We start from the raw sequence: 19724 nt of genomic DNA on the forward strand, positions 1-19724 counted from the left end.
AGGAAAACCTCCAGCAGAACCAGGCTCAGTCAGTGTGAACGCCCATCTGCCTGAACTGACTGGGTGTTAGAGAAGACAGAGTAGAGACACAAAAAAACACAGAAGCACACATTGATTCAGGAATCCTTTCTATGTTATATGGTAATAGAGGATGAACTATGATTCTATAGCTACTCTCAACAAGTTTTTTCCTCACCTTATTTATTAATTTACTTTGTCATTTTAAAATAAAAAGGAGACATTTTTAAAGGAATATAATTGTTTTTATTTTGCTGCTTGAAAATCAAACTTATCAGAGTTATATAATTAAAAACGAATCATTAATATTTTGTACACAGCATAGTTTTGCATTTATTATAGTTCTTTTGTCTTCTATTTCTTATTTTTTCTATGAAAAAGAACAATCTTTTTAAAGAAAAAAATTATTTTCTTTTTTCTTCAGCGACTTGCGTGAAAAATTAAAAAGGACCGGGGTCCTCGTGTTAACATGACGTCACCATTGTTTACTTTTCCTCCCAAGCCACGCCCCCGTTAGCAACTTGTGGCTAGCTCGTTACCGAGGACGGCAGAGAGCATCGAGGGATCTTCTTCTGACACCACCCAGCGTCAAAGACTGTCCGCTCGCACACATTTCTGTGAGTAAATGACACCGTAACAGCGCATTTGCACACATCTAAGGATTACACAAATATAGAAAAGGTTTATTCTGAAAATGATCAGGGGGCGCAGCGGAGAGGAGAGAGGACCGTTTCATTTGAGCTAACGCCTGGACCCACAATATAGCTTTTGTTAGAGCTGATGTTAACGTGAACGCCCCCCTGCGATGTTGATTAAAAAAACGGCGTTTTTGGGAAGTTTCCACACGCATATGGGGCTTGTTTTTTTCTTTTTTCTTCGTATAGTTGACCTGTTAGACTCGAGTATCAGGGTTTGTCTGGTTATCTAGCTTATGTAAGCTAATGGCTCCAGTCTTAAACGGAAACCCATAACTGCAGTGGTTGGCGTTAACCGATATCGGATCTGATCTCGTCGCTTGGAGGTAACCTAAAGATGAAAACATTTCAGTAACGCAGTTGAGGGCGAATCTACTTTTGGTCATTCACACGTTTAGGCTCATCGCCGTGGCTGCTGCGGGTGAAATGGCTGATTCTGAGTGAAAAAGGCAGTGATCTGTAACGTTTGGTCAATGCTGGAGATTACAGTCTATAATTATTACAGTAGCATAACTATTGTTAGTGTATGCAAATTTATCTGAACAGACTATTTACTTGGTCATTCATATCCTTTCCAATATGTGAGTACATATGAGATGACTCTAAGTAACACGGCTTACTGAAGGCTAGTTAGGGTATGACAAATGGAAAATGCTGACTAAATGAAAGGATTAGGGTGAATAATTATTTGTGTGGTTACTGGCTGGATGAGCTTCACAGAAAAAAAAAAGCATAAATGATTTAGCATACATTAAAACTTTCCTAAGAGATACAACTAGGACAGGTATGAGGGGAAAACGTGTTGCAGGTTGTTTGATTGAGGCAATTGTTTTCAATCTATTAGAAAAATAAATCCTTAGATCTCCCCATCACATCATATGGCCCAGAAAACCATCAGATTTTTATTTCTTTTTTAAAGAGCATCATAGTACACGGTGTTTGTTGATTGATTTGTAGACAGAAAAAATATGTGACTTCTTAGTTTTGAAGAATTTGATGAAAAAGAAAAGGGGGGAAAAAACAGGTTTTGCCAGCATTTGACCAATTGATCACCGATCAAAGCTGATGAAGGGAAAATATGGAGTTTTTGGTCCATTGATGGGTGTAGCTGAAATTCGCCTTCTTTATTCCTTTTTACATTTATAAAACTTTAAGTGTCAAAACAAAATCCCCTAATGGTTCCAGCTTTTTTAAAATAAGATGTTTATAAGCTCTAAAAGAAAAAATGTAAACAAACTAACAACCAGGGAAGAAAAAAACATCATTATTTAGATCAATAATGAATTAACAAAGTATTCAGTTCTGCCCTTCCAATCAGCGTTCCCCTCCAGCTTCTTTAAAAGTGTCTACAGGAAACTCTGCCCTTTGTCTTCCCAGCTAATCCTGATCCCAGGAGCTAAAATAAACAGCTGCAGCCTTTACCAGCCCCTGCCTGTTTTCAACAGACTGTACTTTTAGTTTGTGGTTTCTTCTAATTCAGCCGTATCAGTTTTGTCTCGAGCATGGATGACACATCTCTGGAGCAAAACATATCGTGTTGCTCCTTAGTCATGTATTATCCTTTTTCTTTTTTTTACGGTGTCGTTTTTTTTTTTGAATGTTTTAATTTCCCCCCTCCTCTCTTTGCGCCCTGTTTGGACTGTTTTGGGTATAACTTTATCTTAGTATATACAGTACAATCTAATCTGATGTTTTCTAACTGTTGCCTCTCATCCGTGCGTATAGATCCGATTCGTAGATTAAGCTCAAAAATGTCGGGCCCTCCTCAGGTCTGTTAGTCGCTGGATTTTTCTGTGCTGCTTTCCGTCTCCTTATGCTTTTTTATTTTGCTTTGTTTTGTTCGCCCGCTTTATTTACCTTTGTTTATGCCGCTGAGCTTTTTACTCAAACACTCCCAAGCTGTACACATAAAAGCCTTCTTGTGCATTGTGCTACCTGCCACGGCCGTTTATCGCACCACCTGGTTAATGGTAAATTGTTCCAGAAGGAAGATATGTTTGCACATAAACACGGACCCAGGGCCCCTGTGTTTACAGTAGTCATGGCAGCACTTGGTTATTCAACAAATAGACTTAACATCTTCCTCTCTGACGAGTGCTAGAGTGTGTTTGTATAACTGGGTTGGGCTGCGAAAAGCGAACTTCTCAGCTTTTAGTGCTGTTGCTTCCCCCCCCCCGCTCCCATCCCGCTGCGACGCTTATTTCCGCAGCTGTTTGAGTGCTCGTCCTTTCTCCTTAAAGAATGGACGTCTTATCCCTGTGCGAAGTTCTCGCCTGGCGGAAAGCAGCCCCCACATGAGTGTGTTTTATGGATTCCATCGTCATATTGCGTGGCTTCATTCGAGCGGCTTTCATCTCTTGCTCCTTGTTGCTCTCGCCCTTTTTCGCAGGTCAGTGAAGTCCAGATGCACGAGTCCCAGTCAGATCCAGCAGGACACAGCGCACAAGCAATCCACGCAGAAAGCCGACATCCCACTGAGAATGAGAGCCGACTGAAGGGCAGCCAGACTCCTCCTCCAGAGGCCCCCGGGGTCAGTCATCCCCACGAGCATTTGTTGAGTCCATCAGAGTTAGGTTCAAAAATAACAACAAGAGATGTGCGGCTCAGGCCTGCCTTGGCTGATGCTGTTTTCCATTATTTTCCTCGATCCATTTACTTGTTTCACCTGCTGGTTCTGGTTTGGACTGATTCTTATTTTTTTTCCCCCCTAAAAAAACCGCAAATGTGGTGCAAGGACTTTGAGAGATGTAGGAGTTTTGAATCTAAAAAAAAAGAAAGGACATTACAAGATTACACGTGTTTAAGCATCAAATGTTATGTTAATTTGATAATAATGTGTTAATATGTTTATTTAGTTTTTTGTTAAAAGTCACAATATTTTCCCAATCACGGGAAAAAGGTTACGTTCTCTGGCCGACTGATCGGCGTTTCTCTTAAAGAATAAACATTTTCCAGGTGTTTTTGCGACATTTCCTAGCAAAAATGAAGTATTTTCGTTCAAATGATTATTATAGAGATGAACATATAATTATTTTCCCGGCAAATAAGTAATAAAAGATAAAAAATTGTTTTTTTTTTTTTTTAAATAATAATTAAATAATTGCTAGCTTGCTTTGATAATCTGATCTTTAATAAACTCCACACCATACCATACCATACCAGCTTTATTTATAAAGCACTTTAAAACAACCACAGTTGATACAAAGTGCTGTACAATCCAAAAACACAACAAAATAAAAATAATTATAATTAAAAGTAGTTTAAAAACAAAGACATACACTTAAAACTAGATCTCGCTGGTGTTGAAAGCCAAGTTAAATAGATGGGTTTTAAGACGAGCTTTAAAAGTGGACAGAGACCAATAACAGAGAATGTCTAGTTAGAAAAGCAGAAATAATCCTTATCTTTATGGCTCTGATTCCTAAAAGAAAATTTTAGTGGCTTAATTTCAGAATTAAGCGCACAAAGCGCTAACCTGACAACAGCCAGATGCATGTATCGCTCCGCCTAGCTTCACTCACATACATCTGGGACCTCTCCATAGGAATTGCCTTTACTGAAGGCTGGGCCTTATCAAAACTCCTTGCATATGATTGGATAAGCCACTTGTCTGTCATCTTTATCGACGTGCTATTTCAACCACTCACACCGAAGCTAACCCGTGACGCTGATGAGACCGACGCAGGAAAACCCCCCCCCCTTTTTTTTATTTTTTTTTTATGTGTTTGCGGCTCTAGTGCAGGGTGTCCCGCAGCGCTATCTTGGCGAGGCGGCCGCGGAAAACTCCCCCCCCCGCTCTGCGGAAAACGTGTCGGCCACCCCCCCCGCTCCGCGAGCCGGTCCGCGGAAAACATGTCGTCCAGCGTACGCGCCCCGGAAAACAAAACTTGCCAAATCCGGTCGGGAGAAGGGCGAAAACATGGTTTCCACCAACAAAAGCCTTCAGAGGCGTTCTCTGATGTTCTTTTAATGAAACAATATCAGATAGATTGGACAACATGGAAGAAATAGCAGCATCAATGCTAACGCTTGCTTCCTCGATGCGAGCCGCCATTGTTGTTGGAATCTCACGGTGGCTTCTCCACTACGTCACATCCATGAAACACCCGCCCTGCGTCCTGATTGGCCAGACCAAAAATTTGGTTGGGGAAATCACTTTCAATGAGCCATGTCCCAGATGTATGTGAGTGGAGCTAGGCGGAGCGATACATGCAGCTGGCTGTTGTCAGGTTAACAAAGCGCATCAAAGTTGGTTGATGCCTTAATGGGCCGAAAGGTCATTCAAAAATTCATTGAACGGAAGGAAAATAATATCCGATTTTTCAGTATTTAAGCGTCCCCGGTGAGAGCTGATCTCTGGCCAATCAGTCTCAACTAGCGACGTGCGTACTTTTTTCATATGAAATGGAGTTAATGACATTTCATGAGCAAAAGGAAGGGAAGACTGTGCTGCTGCTGCTGCTGAGGATCGATAACCTCGATATTTTTCCTGATATCACCCTGCGGTGAGGGGATTCTGTAGCTTCGTAACACTCGATAGGTGTATAAACATTTATCTTCAGTGCAGCTGATGCAGCCCGCGCTCTCCGACCACCAGAGCATGAATAGATCTGTTTCGTTTGAACCGGATCCAAGCACCGCCGGTTTTCTTTCTCTCATTACCCGTGCACTTAGATCACCCAAACGTGTCCTTCAGCCTTTCTGCTTTCTTCTCTGCGTCGCTCCTCTGTGCAACTACTTCCTGGTGAAAGGGGGGGGGGGGACTGCAGGGTTTGGGGAGAGGGGGAAGGGGGGGGGGGTGCTGGGCTCCTGCTGGGTGGAGGGATCAGTGCTATATTGTTCGTTTTGTTTACGCTCGCGTCACGTGGAGAGCAGGGTTAGATTTTCATAGTTTGCTGAGAGGTATTTTGTGTTTTTCTGCGCCCGGAGCAAGCTCTCAATGGAGGCTGTCAGGTTTGTCTGCCACACTTGTCGTGTTGCAGACTGTTATTCTTTCATTTTTCTGTGTTTGCAAAATTAAAAGATGTTTTTTTTTTTTTTGCATTAGGGTGATGTTTGGATTTATCAGCACATGCATGTGTTTTTTTTTTTTTTTTTTGCATATCCTTCGTTTTTCTTTTGTTTTGTTTCTTTGTTAGGTTTTTAAATCACATCTATTACTACACAGCATGCGTAAACCTCTTCTGGTACGAGAGGCGCGTCGTTAGTTTTTGTTCCTGCAGGTTTTCGGCTGTTTCTGCCCGCTGTCAGTCATTCCTCCAAAGAGTTCACAGGACCAGTCTTGCGGGAGCGGATCTGTGTTTACACTCAGTTGCTCGCTGGTATGACTTTCAACAACAACAACAGAAGATGTTTGGACTTGTAGGCTGCCATAGCAACGGGGATTAGGCGAAGGCTGTTGTTGTGTTGATGGTGTCCACAGAAAAAAAAAAGGAGGTGGGGGGTGGGGAGGAGGGGGGGGGGGTCAACTGACTCAGTCCGTGGGATGAACCTGGATCTTTTTTTTTTTTTTTTTCTCCTTCGTTGCTTCGGTGGTCGTTTCATAAGAGAGGACAAAACCAGGAGGCAGCCCTCTGTTATCGTTAGCCCAAAAAGCCTGTGTGAAAGTCTCCGTCGGTTTGTTTACCCGGCTCCAAACAGACTGTGCCTTTGGAGAGGGATGTTTGTTTGTGGTTCAAACCTTAATTAAAATACGAATCTCGAGTTCTGTTTTCGTAAACAGTCTCTGTGTGCTTATTTTGTTTTTTTCTTCTTCTTCTCAAAGTTCATTATTTATATCTCTGTGCCATTTTGATTCCTCCGTTTTTTTTGTTTACCATAAACAACTCCTGAGCTATGAGGCTGACAGCGAGGCGGTGTGTGTGTGTGTGTGTGTGGGGGGGGGGGGGGGGGGGGGGGGTGTGTAATTGCTGCTTGTGGACTAGAAGAAGATGATGATGTTGTTTTTCGGGTTCTGGCTGCTGCTGCTGCTGCTGTTGTTGTTGTTGTTTTGCTGGAGCTATAATTCCCCAAAGCCATCCTGTGTTTTGGTTGTTTTTGTGTTTCTGCTGCTGTTTTTAGCGATGCTGTCAGAGCACTCAGGTCGTCTTGCCGAGTTGAACTGAGAATTGGAGTAAGAATTTAATGACTAGAGAAAAAGACAGAGTAACAAGATATTTGGCTGTATGGCAAGATCTTTACTTATGGATGATTCATTTGTTTTAAGAAGCTGCTGTGAGCAGCTTAATTATTATGGAATGATAGCCTTTAGTAAAAAAAAAAAAATACCATTTCACAGTGCAACATGGTCTAATTAATTTTATTTAAAGCAAAAAAGCAACAATTATTCAGTAATTATTCAAATGTTACTCAATAACAAGCTGATATAATCTATTATTTAGGCTATCTGCAGATAGTCAGCCTTTGGACTGTTGCTTAATATACAAATACCACTTGTAGTTTACCAGCTGTAATTGCCTTGGACATTCCTTGAGTTTCCATATTATGACTTTATTTATTTTTCGCAACCACATTTGTGTGCCAGAAGCAGAATTTGTATTTTTTTTGTTGCAAAGGATGGCAAACTTTAGTGTTTCCCGTCCTGCCAGTTGACTAGTACTGGGAAGCAACTAGTGGGGGAGGGGTGTAGGAGGAGGCATACATTTCCATAAAGCCATATTTCTCTTTCTGTCAAGTGAGGGATGACGAAAAACAATAAACGTCTTACTTATTTTACTACTAGAAACATGGTTTTCCTGAAAATCTGACTGTGCTCTCCCACTTACGCATATCTAGTGTCACAAATCTAGTATTTTAGTGAGGCAGAGCCACTCACCAGAATGATTTCAAGAAAAATATCAGGGTTATTAATAGTGAAGGTGTATATTTTGGGATGGATAATTATTGTACCGTTATCCGTTACCCTGATAATTGTTTAATATTGTTAATAATATCTATTGATCTGATTTAACCTAGAAAAGCAGAAAGAAATTGTGGTGCGGCAATGATTTATGCGTTCTTTTGTTAATAAATAACAGATATGACATCAAGTAATCTAGCTAAGCGATAATGAGGTAAACTCATCAGTTTTGTCTGATGAGTTTACGGCATCCTAAATGTCTGATCTTGGGTTTCTTGTAGCAGATTTTTATACGTCACTGTCTTGTAAGACAGGCAGTTCTATTTCTAATGATCATGGGTGCAAAACTCTAGTAGCTTAACAGAATATTTTAAAACAAACAATGTGCTCTGCTTTGGGTTTTAGCTGTGCATTAAGAAGAAATATTATGGTCCCTTATATAATCTCTTATTGAAATGCCTGATATGCGGCAGTTGAAGTACAAGCTGGACTGTCTGCCAACCGATAGGAAAAGATTTTTTATTTTCAAATACTTACGTTTTAGTCATCTACAACTGAGGTCTGGATGGTTGGTAATAGAGACGCACCGATCAAGCTTTTCCTGGCCAGTGCAGATTTGCAGGTTTCTTTTAGGCGTGATTAGTTTGAAATCCAACAGAAAAATAAGCAGATATCCCTAACCTGATTCTGAATTTTGATATACTCAGACAAAATATATGAAGGAAATGCTGTTGCCGGATTCATTTATCAAACAAAAACTGAGGTAGCTCTTAAGTTTTGATCTTTTGAATGAATTTGGATAAAAAAAAATAAAAAAAATTCATTGTTCGACGTGCCAATCACACGTCAGAGCAAATCAAATTCTCGGGTGTTTAACTCTCTGGCCATGTAGCTGGTAATGATCCAGATGTCTGGTTAAAACACTCCGAGCTTGACAAGCCCACAAACACCTGCTAATCTGCATTTCCTGAAACTTGGAGTGCTCTAATATATGCCAGGGTTGTTTTTCCCTGTGTCGGGGTTGATTGCAACTTGATAAGCCCAAACACATGGTTTAATGCTCAGAAAAATAAATAAAGGAAAAGGGTCGTGTGTCCCTTTTTAAATGTCCCATCCTTACTTCCTGCTCACAAACATCTCCAGCGTTTCTGGCATCGATTTTGAACCGACCTGATCGTTTTTTTTTTTTTTCCTTGACGATGCAGGTTCCAGCGTCTTTGTCCATGATGACCCCGCCCGCCGAAGCTCCACAGCAGCTGCAGCAGGCGCCTCAGCAGCAGGTCCTCAGTCCTCAGCAGGTCCAAGCGCTGGTCCAGCAGCAGAAGGCACTCATGTTACACCAGGTTGGAGCGCGTCGGGCCGCTTTCACGCGCCGCATTTAGCCCACGCCCCGCGCTCGCAATGAAATGAACGATTTCATTCGTTTGTCTGCAGCAACAAATTCAGGAGGTCTTCAAGAATCAGCAAGAGCAGATAAACATGCAGCTGCTGCAACAGAAGAATGCCGGAATAGTTACTCAAGAGGTAACATATACTGTTTTTAACCGCCCTGCAGAAAAGAAAAAAAAAAACTCATTATGTAGAAAACAGAATCTCTTTTGCATTAAGGGAAGTATTTAGATGTATTTCTGGGGAATAAATGAAGCCTGAATGTTGTGCATGTGCAAAGTACAGAAAGCGTCTGATTCTTCCCCTCCTAAACATTGGACTAGCGTAGAATATTCTAATAACGTAAGTAAGAAAGTTTGATGACTTTTTTTGTCTCGCAGCTAACAGCCCAGCAGATCGCCATTCAGCAGCAGCTCCTTCAGGTGCAGCAGCAGCATCTGCTCAATCTGCAGAGGCAAGGTCTGCTCTCTGTGCTTCCCATCACCCCCACTGTGGCCCCAGGTACGTCTTCTAACCACAGGGCTAGCAAGGGTCTTTCCTCCATTAGTTAGGCTGTAGGGAAAGTTATTTCTTTGATTAAATGTAAAGCACTTTTTTTAGAGCCATAAGTAAGTATTTCAGCAATTCACAATATAGCTGTAATGTGGACATCTAGCAGCAGCAACAGTCCAGGGGCCATGTGCATTTATGTGGGCCCCCAACTGCAATGAAAGAATGATGTGGCCCATCCATAGGGCAAAATTATGACAGACAAGTTAAAATCTTTTTCCAACTAAAAAGTGACTAAAAAGAGTAATTCTGAATTGGAACTAAAAAACAAAGTCATTTTCTTTTAATAATGATATTTTTTCACATTCTCTTAAATAACATAGTAAATAAGGCCACATCTATCCAATGACTGAGCCAGATCCTGTTCCTTGTTGCTGAGAATAGACACAAAGTGTTAGTGGTGTTATTTTGAATCAAGCCCAGAAGATTTTTGCAAAACTGAATGAGCATCTTTTAATAAGGCAAATGTGCTAAAACTAGGGCTGGGCAAGTTAACGCGTTAATTTCGCGTTAACTCATTAGACTATTAACGGCGATATTTTCTTTAACGCGCGTTAACGCATGTTGGTCACATGCTTTTATTTTGTGAAGGTCTGTTGCTGCGGTGTAGGGGTTTGAATCAGAACAGTAGCTGGCGATAATGCGCCAATAACCTCGCTGTCAGCCAAGCCTCAGATTCAGAGGAAGAAAGGTGCTGGCCGGAAAAAAACACAGCTGACATGCGGAAGGCGGTGTTTCCCGCAGGTACCGCGAGCGAGCTTAGGCGAGGCGAGGCGGTGAGTTGGCGGCCGGAACAAGTTTTGTGCGGAGCGGAGCGGGGGGTCTGCATCGACGCCGTCGGTGAAGTCGCTTCTCGTTTCAAAGCATCCATGTATTTTTGCCTGTTTTCCCCCTGCCATTCACTATATGCGCGCGAGAAAGCAACAACAAAAAACCGCGTGTCAACGTCAAATAAACGCAAGCATATCGAGTTAGCAAGCATTTCAGTTTAAAGTTCTTCCAGCATGGAATATGACAGAAACAAGTTAGTTGGAACCACTAACAAGTTAAACTTTGGTATTGAACATAAAATGGTAATGCTGCTCCCTGCTGTTACCTCAGAAATTGCCTGTTTTTGGTAGATTTTTTCCCCATAAAGAGAATTCCCTGTCAGTGGCAATAAGCTTTAATTTATTATTATTGCTATTTTTTGTTTTACATGTTTAAGTTGAGCTTTACACTAAATATGTGTTACTGATAAGTGCTACAAATGTTACAACACTTTTGTTCATATGGCAGCAGAACATTAAAATAAAAGTGCTCTTTACACTACTTTTGAATTCATTCTTGGAGTTTGTAAATACAATGCGATTAATCGCGATTAATCAGGGCGATTAATCAGTGCGATTAATCGCGATTAAATATTTTAATCGTTGCCCAGCCCTAGCTAAAACCCTTTTCACCAACCCCCCTTGGGGCAACTGATTGCACAGCCAGTAGGAAAACACAAAGATAGACATGTAACAGAGCACCATTCGCACAAAAATAACACTATATAGTTTCGAAATCACTGCAGAATTAGCAGATGGAGGCGGCATAAATTTGATGCTGCTAATATTTTTAATGCCCGTTTTTTTATTTAATTTTTTTTTTTACTGAATTAAAGACTTTTCGTAGATCCAAATCAATTTTGAGACAAAGTAAAGAAACCATTCTGGACCTGTGGGATGTAGGATGAGACACAATTAGAATTTAGCTGGAGGCGTTTCTGACCAACCCAATAAACTCCCAACTCCACTTCTATCGTTATTGCGCCCCGTGGAGGACGGAACTTGCGCTGATCTTCACAAATTCCTTTGTTTGATCCAAAGTAGCTGACTCGGATAGCTTGTGGTGTAGCTGCATCCGTCTCTATTGAAACGCGTTGTTTGTGCGTTTTCAGGGTGTGAGAACGGTAGCGTCCTCTCCTCTGCTGGAGAAATCAGAGAGTCTTCCAGCCAATCCACCCCCAATGGTCATCACACTCTTCTGAAGAGGAAAGAAAGGTTTTCAATTAAATTTTATATATATATATTTTTTTGTGTTTCTTGTTGCTCGTATATACATGTGCATTTTAGAAAAGGTTCCATTGAGAGTTGTCTTCTCTGTTTTGTGCAGCGGGTCACAGGATGAAACGTCCCAGAACAGCCACCCTCTGTATGGAAATGGGATGTGCAAGTGGCCTGGCTGCGAAACTGTTTTTGGAGACTTTCAGACATTTATGAAGTGAGAACTGAATGCTTAATTTTATTTTTGTTTGGTTTCATTCACATTCTAAATGTATGAAGCCTTCTTTTATCTACCTACACTTGACAGCTGATACAGCTTAAATGTTTAATTTTTGTATTTGCTTCTGCGTAGACATTTGAACAGCGATCACACGCTGGATGACAAGAGTACGGCGCAGTGCCGTGTGCAGATGCAGGTTGTTCAACAGCTGGAACTGCAGGTAGGGACTTATTTCAAACAGTAAAAAAAAAATAAAAAATACCACTCATCTTCGGTTTGCTAAAATTGTCTTTGCCGATTACACCTTCGATAAATGAATTTTTTCACGACGGGTTGCTGGGAACAGACAGCCCTGTCGAACTAAATGTGGACACGCTGGTAGTTCTGGTGTGTTCTGACACCCTCCCTGGAAGCAGAGGTGTTGTGCTAGGATAATTACAGCACTCAGGATGACACATTGAATGTCATGTAACTAAAACTGTGAATTCGCCATCCTCACCCTCTATTTCGGGCCTCCTTTTAACACAGCTGAAGAAAGACAAAGAGCGACTGCAAGCTATGATGGCTCATCTCAAATCCTCTGAACCCAAAGCGGCAGCTCAGCCCGTGAGTACGCCGCTCCCACAGCTGTTTGCTTCTTTTCGAACAACCTCTGTTTGGCTCGTAGAGACACAAGTTTTTGTGTGTGTGTGTGTGCGCAGGTGAATCTCGCTTCTAACGTGTCTTTTGCCCCGGCGACGTTGCCCAAAGGCCCTCCTCCTATGAGTCTTTCTCAGAGTGCCACAGCCCCCTCCACACCCCTGACACCGCTCTCTGAATCCCCCTCAGTCCTCACTCCCAATAGCATGTTCACCGGCACTCCCGTACGGAGGCGATACAGCCGCTCTGTGAGCCAAGGTACGGAAAGAATCAGGAATATCACTCTAGCATTTACTGTGCTTTGCAAAAGTTTGATACCCTTTGAACTTTCTACAATTACAACCACAAACTTGTTGTATTTTGTTGGGATTTTGTGGACTCGCATAGCAAGAAGTAGTGTAAAATTAAAAAAAATCTTTTTTTTTTGTTTAATAAAGACCTGCAAAGTGTACTGTGTATTATTATTCAGTTCCCTTACCTCTGATACCCTTTAAAAAAATCTAATGCCAGAAGGCAACTCAAATAGCTCTATTGTGTCTATGAGACCCAATAGCTCTATTACAATGTCGAAGGTTTGTTTGAGAACATTGGTGAACAAACAGCATCAGAAAGACGTAGAGACACGAGAGCAGTCGGGTTGAGGATGAAGTTGTTGAGAAGTTTAAAGTTTTAGGTTATAAGACAACCACAAGGAGCACTGTTAATCCAGCATCTGAAAATGAAGAATACCACTGCTGTAAAGCGACCAATACGCCGCCGTCCGCCGAAACTATCAGAACAGGCAGAGAGCGCAATTATCAGAGAGGCAGCCATGTGTCACTCTGGAGGAGCTGCAGAGATCCACGGCTTAGGTGGGCGAGTCTGTCAAGAAGGAACTAAAAGTCTCATGTTCCAACAAAAGGTTTCATTGAACAGTAGAAATAAGAATGCCACTGTTGAAAAAAGCCACAAGAAGTCCAGTTGGCAGTTTGCCACAAACACTGTTGGGGACATAGCAAACGTGGAAGAAGGTGCTGTAGTCATGAATTTTCCAGCATGCGTACAAAACTTGATGAGTGGCAGAAAACCAACATTGTTCGTCATGAACACGCATGGTGGTGGCAGCATCATGCTGAGGGGATGCGTTTCTTCAGCATGGACAAGAAAGCTGATCAGAGTTAATGGGAAGATGGATGGAGCTAAATTCACAGCAATCCTGGAAGAAAACCAGTTAGATGTTACTAAGGACTTGAGACCAGAACTGAGATTCACCTTGCAGGACAAGAGAAGGTTCCAAAAACCCACAGCCAGAGTGACAGTGGACTGGTTTAGATCAAAGCAGATATGCGTATGGCTTAAAAATAATATTTCAGATTTTACTATACCAAATCCGATTAATCATTTTGTTTCACAAAAAGAAATTAAAGAAATAATTTTAAAAACTGGCTTTTTTGTCGAGCATTTAATTTGGGAGCTAACCTGAATTTAAAGTGCAACTAAATTCAAGCTGTGAAACATGCTTGTAAAACAAGATGGCGGCTCTGCCAGTGTAAACAATAAAAATATAAAATGTTTGCTGCTAGTGGTTTTTACACAATGAGCTAAGAACAGGCTTCACTTCACTTCTGTGACTTCAAACTAACAAAAAAACAAGTTAATGAGTAAATTAAAGTTGATTTCCAATCCAAATCTTAAAATTTTTTAAAATTTAATAAATCGATTTATCGCCCAGCTCCAGATATGTGCGTTTGAAAGGCCCAGTCAAAAGTTCAGACCTATTTGGAATCTGTGGCGAGACTTGAACTTTTCTGTTTTCGGATGCTCTCCATCCGATCTGACTGGGCTAAAGCAATCTGGTCAAGAAGAATTTACAAAAACGTAACTCTCCAGATGTGCAAAGCTGGTAGAGACGTCCTCGATAATCCTTAGAGCTGTAATTGTAAAAATTAAATAGTGAAAGGCAAATTATAGTCTTTGGGCCGAATCATTTCATTTTTTTTATTTGTGGCTTTTATTTGACAGTAAACTAACAGGAAATGAGTTTGATGGAGGGGGAAGACGGGCGGGAAAAGTCAGCAGGCCGGGACTCGAACCCGGGACCGCTACGTCAGCTGAACAAATATTTTTACCCCAAGACGTTCCAATTATCATTTTTATATATATATATATATATATATATATATATATATATATATATATATATATATATATATATATATATCCCATAAAGTACATTCAAGTTTGTGGTTGTAACATGCCATGCTGAACTGGGAATACTTTTACACATTTACACTGTAAATATCTTCACTTCTTGCATTGTATGTTTAAAGTGCACAAAACATGTGTTTGGTCTTTTTTCTACAGATATAATCGACAATAAAGAGTTCTACTTGAGCACAGAGGTTAGACCTCCATTTACATATGCGTCCCTCATAAGACAGGTAACACATCCCTGCTATATATATTTACTTTACATGGCTGCAGATGCAATAAACCAGCCTTTAATCTTTGAGTTTGTACCTTTGCTTGCCGTAGCTCCCGTCAATATCTTAATTCTGACTCCCTTTTTTCCCCGTCTCAGGCTATATTTGAATCAACTCGCAATCAGCTGACGTTAAACGAAATCTACAACTGGTTCACTAGAAACTTTGCATATTTCAGGCGCAACGCAGCTACTTGGAAGGTATGGAGAACATCACACGCTGACAGATAAACACCTAAAACCGCTTACCGTGCTCCCCTTCACATGTGATGTACATCAGGTTTGTTTAATGGCGCAACATGTTTCTCGACCCTTGCAGAACGCCGTCAGACACAACCTAAGTCTACATAAATGCTTTGTGCGCCTCGAGAACGTGAAGGGAGCCGTGTGGACGGTGGACGAGATCGAGTTCCACCGAAGGCGGCCTCAGAAAGCAGCTGTCAATGGGTACGCACACTGCAGACACAAAGACAGAACGCCGTGTGCTTTCCCATCTTACTAGAAGTCGGGCGGGCGACATCAAAGAACTTGACCTTGTCACTCCGTCTCACGAGTGCGCAGAATATTTACTGTAAGCAAGCGTTGGAGCTATAAAGCCCTGGGGCCGGTCTTTTCTAACATTGAGTACTTGTCATGTTTGTACAGCAAAATCAAGGTCACTGAAGGGTGTCTTTACATAAAATATGACAGCAGCCATACCGCGGACAGCCCAGTGAACGTAAGAGACTCGCAGTTTATTTGATTTAATTCCAGTCAGTCAGCACAAGAAGGGTCAATGATGACTTCTGCTGAATAAATCATAGAGCCGACTTTGGACGAAGGCAGAGGACGAGTGTGGTGCAGTTTGGACAAAAGAAATACATTTAGACTTAAAAAGACAGTAAACATTAATAAATACCAACATTTATGCTGCTTTTTTTTTTAATGTGTGACAGAGACTATGCCCAGACCTTCCAGTTGGAATAGCTCATTAGAAACATCTGCAATTCAGACTTGATTTACTGACATTTGAAATACAAACAGAGAGGGAATTGGCTTCTTTTAAAATCTTTGAAAATGTTTTATTGGGGTTTTTGCTGTTCCATTGTCTAGGTAAATTTACTTAAAAAGATATTGTCTTCACTAAAATCCTATAATCCAAATTATGTTTAGCTCTACACTCACTGCTTCACAACACCGGAGTTTCGAGATCATTCTGATTTTTCTTTTAATGTAATTTATGATGTGGACGCTTACATGCTGCATAAATGTGTGTAAAAGAAGCTCTATGATAATTTGCTGCGTTTTGTTCCCAGTATCATATTGTTGCACATAAAAAAAAAGTGCTGCCCTTTAGGAAAGCACTTATTTTCTTTTGGCCATTTCCTGATTTATGAAGATCAACATGCATTTTTCCTCATGCATGTTGAGGAAACATGCATGAGGAATCTTTGCTGTTCGGGAAGAGTGGCTAAAAGAAGTGGACCCGTGTGTCGTGTTATGTTTATACATAACAAATCAAGAAGTCATGGAATACCCGTTGAAAGGTCCCTGATCAAGTCAAAAAGTCTAAAAATGATGTGAGTTGTATAGATTTTCTAGGAATTGTTGTGGGTGCAACTAATGGCTATATCCTAAACTTGGACTTCTATCACTCACTGAAGACAAAAATGCATTTTTTAAGGCTTTTCATTTAATCATTGCTCTGACTGTAGATATGGACTGTGGATATCTTTGTAGTTATAGGAGCAATAAAGCGAAATTTTGCTATTTTAGATAGAACTAAAACAAATTTTGCGAAGAACTAAAGGTATCTTTTTAGATGGAGTATAAACGTCACACACCATCTTTGTGTTGTCCTACAATCTCTTGTTTACACAACCGGGCCGGCCGTCCATGCACGTACATGCACGCACGTGCACGTGGACAGCTGCCACTCAGGGCTTACCCCACTCCCTGCCCTTAAAATACCACCGCCAGCCACAAAATGGTGGCGAGCACGCCCATCGGATCAATGCTACTAGCATTATGAAGTTATGAGTTACTTACTTCTTCACTAGACATGTTCTAGACCAGAAAGTTTTCTTGCTGTGTAAATATCCTTTGCAAGTAGGCTCATACGAGCCGATGGGTGAGAAAGAGGAATGGGTGCCGAGTGCAGGAGCAAGGTAGAGACAGGTGTGGCTTGATGGGCATCACAGACAGTGCTCAACCTCCATCTAGTGGTGAAATATCTCTTATTGCTCCTTTAATGATTGGCTTGTGAAGATATATATGCATCTGCCTTAGTTGAAAGGCATGTTCTCATTTGTTTCCCATTTTGAAGAGTAGCTTAGAAGCATGAGCCTCTCACTAATGTCGTTTCACCCGTAGGAAACAGAAACTAATAGAAAGTTCCTGGACATTCTGATAAAGTTGTTAAGGACGTATGCTGCTGGTTAAAGGTGTTCAAATTAAATTGAACACGGGATGTTCTCTTTAGTTTGAGAACATCCCGCTGCCAAGGAAGGTTACCAAGCCTTTTACGTGCTGTACTGTTTTTTTTCTTTTATTTTTTATTTGAGTCAACCTAATCAACTCATCACTTACTTTCATATATTTCTACCAATAGATCTCTGCTGAAGAACTCTCAAAATCACCAGAACTTGCCCGGTTCTGCTCTTCAGGTAACAGAAACTCATGCTGCGTTTTAAAAAAAACTGAATGTTGTGTAACGCTGTGGGAAGATGAAGCTAAAAGTTGAGACTCTCAACACAAAAAGTGATGATATTTCCCCCCTTTTTCCCCCTCTTTCAGAATGCTGGTCTCGATGGAAACAACTGTCTTTACAACCCGGCCTCAATAGGTAGCATCCCCCTGCACTCCCTGCCTCACGTTCTCCAGGAGCAGATGAACGGGGCCCTGGCTAACGGATGTGGCTACCAAAGTGACAGCAGTGCAACACAGTCCCCTCCACAAGCTTTGTAAGTTCTCTCGCCTCGCCCCCGGCCTCTTGACGTGTGTTCCTCTCAGCTGGTTTTGAATGTCAGTTCTGATGGCGCACACCCTTCATTGCCTCCCACCAGTATTAAAGAAGAGCAGGAGGACGGAGAGATCAGTGAAAATTATCCCTACGAGTCTCCGGAGAGCACGGATGAGCAAGGCCACAGCCCCGAAATGCTCCAAGGGGAAATCAGGGGTAGCCCGGAGAGGTCCGAGCTTCATTTCGATCGCGTGCCTTCTCTCTGACGACGAGGTCCGACTCCTCCGCGGCGAAGCCCAACTCACTCACAGCCTGCGTGACTTGGCATCCCAAAAAGCAGCAGCTTCATCTATGTAACCAAACACTCTGTACCTTGGAGTTTTCCTTTCTTTTGATATTTTTTAGCATTTGTTTTCCGTTTGTTTGGTAATCTATCTCTCTGATATTTTTGTACAGGGGATTGAGATCACAATGAGATGTTTGTGAAACTGTGATTTTTTTTTTCTTCTTTTTTTTTAAATGCATTTCATACAGTTTATCTCTTCACAAATAGGACCACGATGAGCGTAGAAGCCAAAGGAAAGGGAACACAGACAAGCCCCGTTCCCGCCGCCTCGTTTTGGACACGCGCCTCTCGGCTCCGCCCCTCGCCCGCTCGCAGTTTCTTTTCAGGGCCAGCCCGGGTTTCTCCGGCCCGAGCAGGGTCAGACCGAGTGCACTCGAGAACAGTTTTGATACGAACACACTGCTTTTCAATAATAGGCCAAGGGACGAGGAGAAAAGTCCAGAAAAACAGAAGGGCGACGACATTAACATTATGGACCACCCTAAACGAAGTGGGTTAAGCCGAAATATAATTTTACTATTTACAAATCATGAACCACGCCTGGAGGAAAAACAATAAATAAAAAAAAAAGGGTTACACTTTATTTGAAGGGGTCTACATAAGACTGACATTACACTGTCATAAGCATGACATAACACCTGTTATGAACATAAATGACTCTTTATGAATGTTTAGGACTGTTGTCATTAATTGTCATTCTGCAAATTATGACACTATTAAAGCAAAGTTGACATTGTTTAAAATGTCTTTGTTATGACAACTTGACATGAACAGAGAAGTTTAGGGCTTGACTTGGGATCAGGTTAAATTTAGGGCTTGGGGTTTTGTTAAATTAAGGGCTTGTCATAACAAAGACATTTTAAACAATGTCAACTTTGCTTTAATAGTGTCGTAATTTACCGAATGACAATTAATGACAACAGTCATAAACATCCATTCATCCGCCGTAGCTGCTGTATGCCTCAAGCCACCCCCAGAAGGCGTTTCTCTCTTCCAGGCATTTCTAGGCCGGTCGAAACACAAACCGTGCAAAGTTAAACTTAGCGGGGAAGAGCCGAACTGGACGGGCCAAAGCGAGGAGGGCCGGGGGGAAACGGGGCTAAAGTTAGCACTTCACAATGAACGTTCCCCCGTTTATAATCACAGCATTGTGCTGTGCTGGGGCCGCACTACCTGATTTTATTTTAGTAATCATTATATATGTAAAGATTTGTAGAGGACATGAGAAAATGTTGCTATAAAAATGAAAATGTTCACTGCCAACGTGATCTGATATATTTGTATTTAAGGTATAATCAAACCAGCTGATCAAAAGAATACACTGCTTCTTTATATTTAAGTTTTTCACACCTTTCATGAACATTGCATAATAAAAAAACAGATTTTATCATTATTGTAAACCAATGCATCTCTATGTATATTAAATTGCTCATGATCTATGTGAAATTCTGTGTCTGATTTAGATTTTGTTCCTTAGATTTAGCAACAAAAATAATAAAGACTTTTCTGGTAGGGCATAGCAAATTTAACATGTCTAATTTATATAAAATGAAATAGATTCTTATATGATTGAAATTCAATTCAGATAAATCTAGTTAGTA

At 41.2% G+C, this 19724-nt stretch overlaps 1 protein-coding gene across 2 annotated transcripts; it reads left to right on the plus strand.

The window, feature by feature from the left end:
- The first annotated feature begins 526 nt into the window (after positions 1-526).
- On the plus strand, positions 527-18304 carry LOC105928611 (forkhead box protein P1-B). Of its 2 annotated transcripts, none has more exons than XM_012865961.3 (16): positions 527-635; positions 3103-3243; positions 8757-8894; positions 8986-9075; positions 9321-9441; positions 11411-11513; positions 11626-11733; positions 11869-11956; positions 12265-12342; positions 12438-12633; positions 14719-14795; positions 14936-15037; positions 15156-15283; positions 17427-17481; positions 17612-17778; positions 17881-18304. In XM_012865961.3, exons 2-16 carry the CDS (start codon positions 3118-3120, stop codon positions 18041-18043), a joined length of 1740 nt encoding a protein of 579 aa, XP_012721415.2. In that variant the 5' UTR covers positions 527-635; positions 3103-3117; the 3' UTR covers positions 18044-18304. The 2 variants fall into 2 exon arrangements, with proteins under 2 accessions (XP_012721415.2, XP_021173926.2); XM_021318251.2 differs by having other exon boundaries at positions 11411-11504.
- The last annotated feature ends 1420 nt before the right edge of the window (positions 18305-19724 follow it).

Source organism: Fundulus heteroclitus, unplaced genomic scaffold (genome assembly GCF_011125445.2).
Source record: "Fundulus heteroclitus isolate FHET01 unplaced genomic scaffold, MU-UCD_Fhet_4.1 scaffold_115, whole genome shotgun sequence".
NCBI classification, from domain to species: domain Eukaryota; kingdom Metazoa; phylum Chordata; class Actinopteri; order Cyprinodontiformes; family Fundulidae; genus Fundulus; species Fundulus heteroclitus.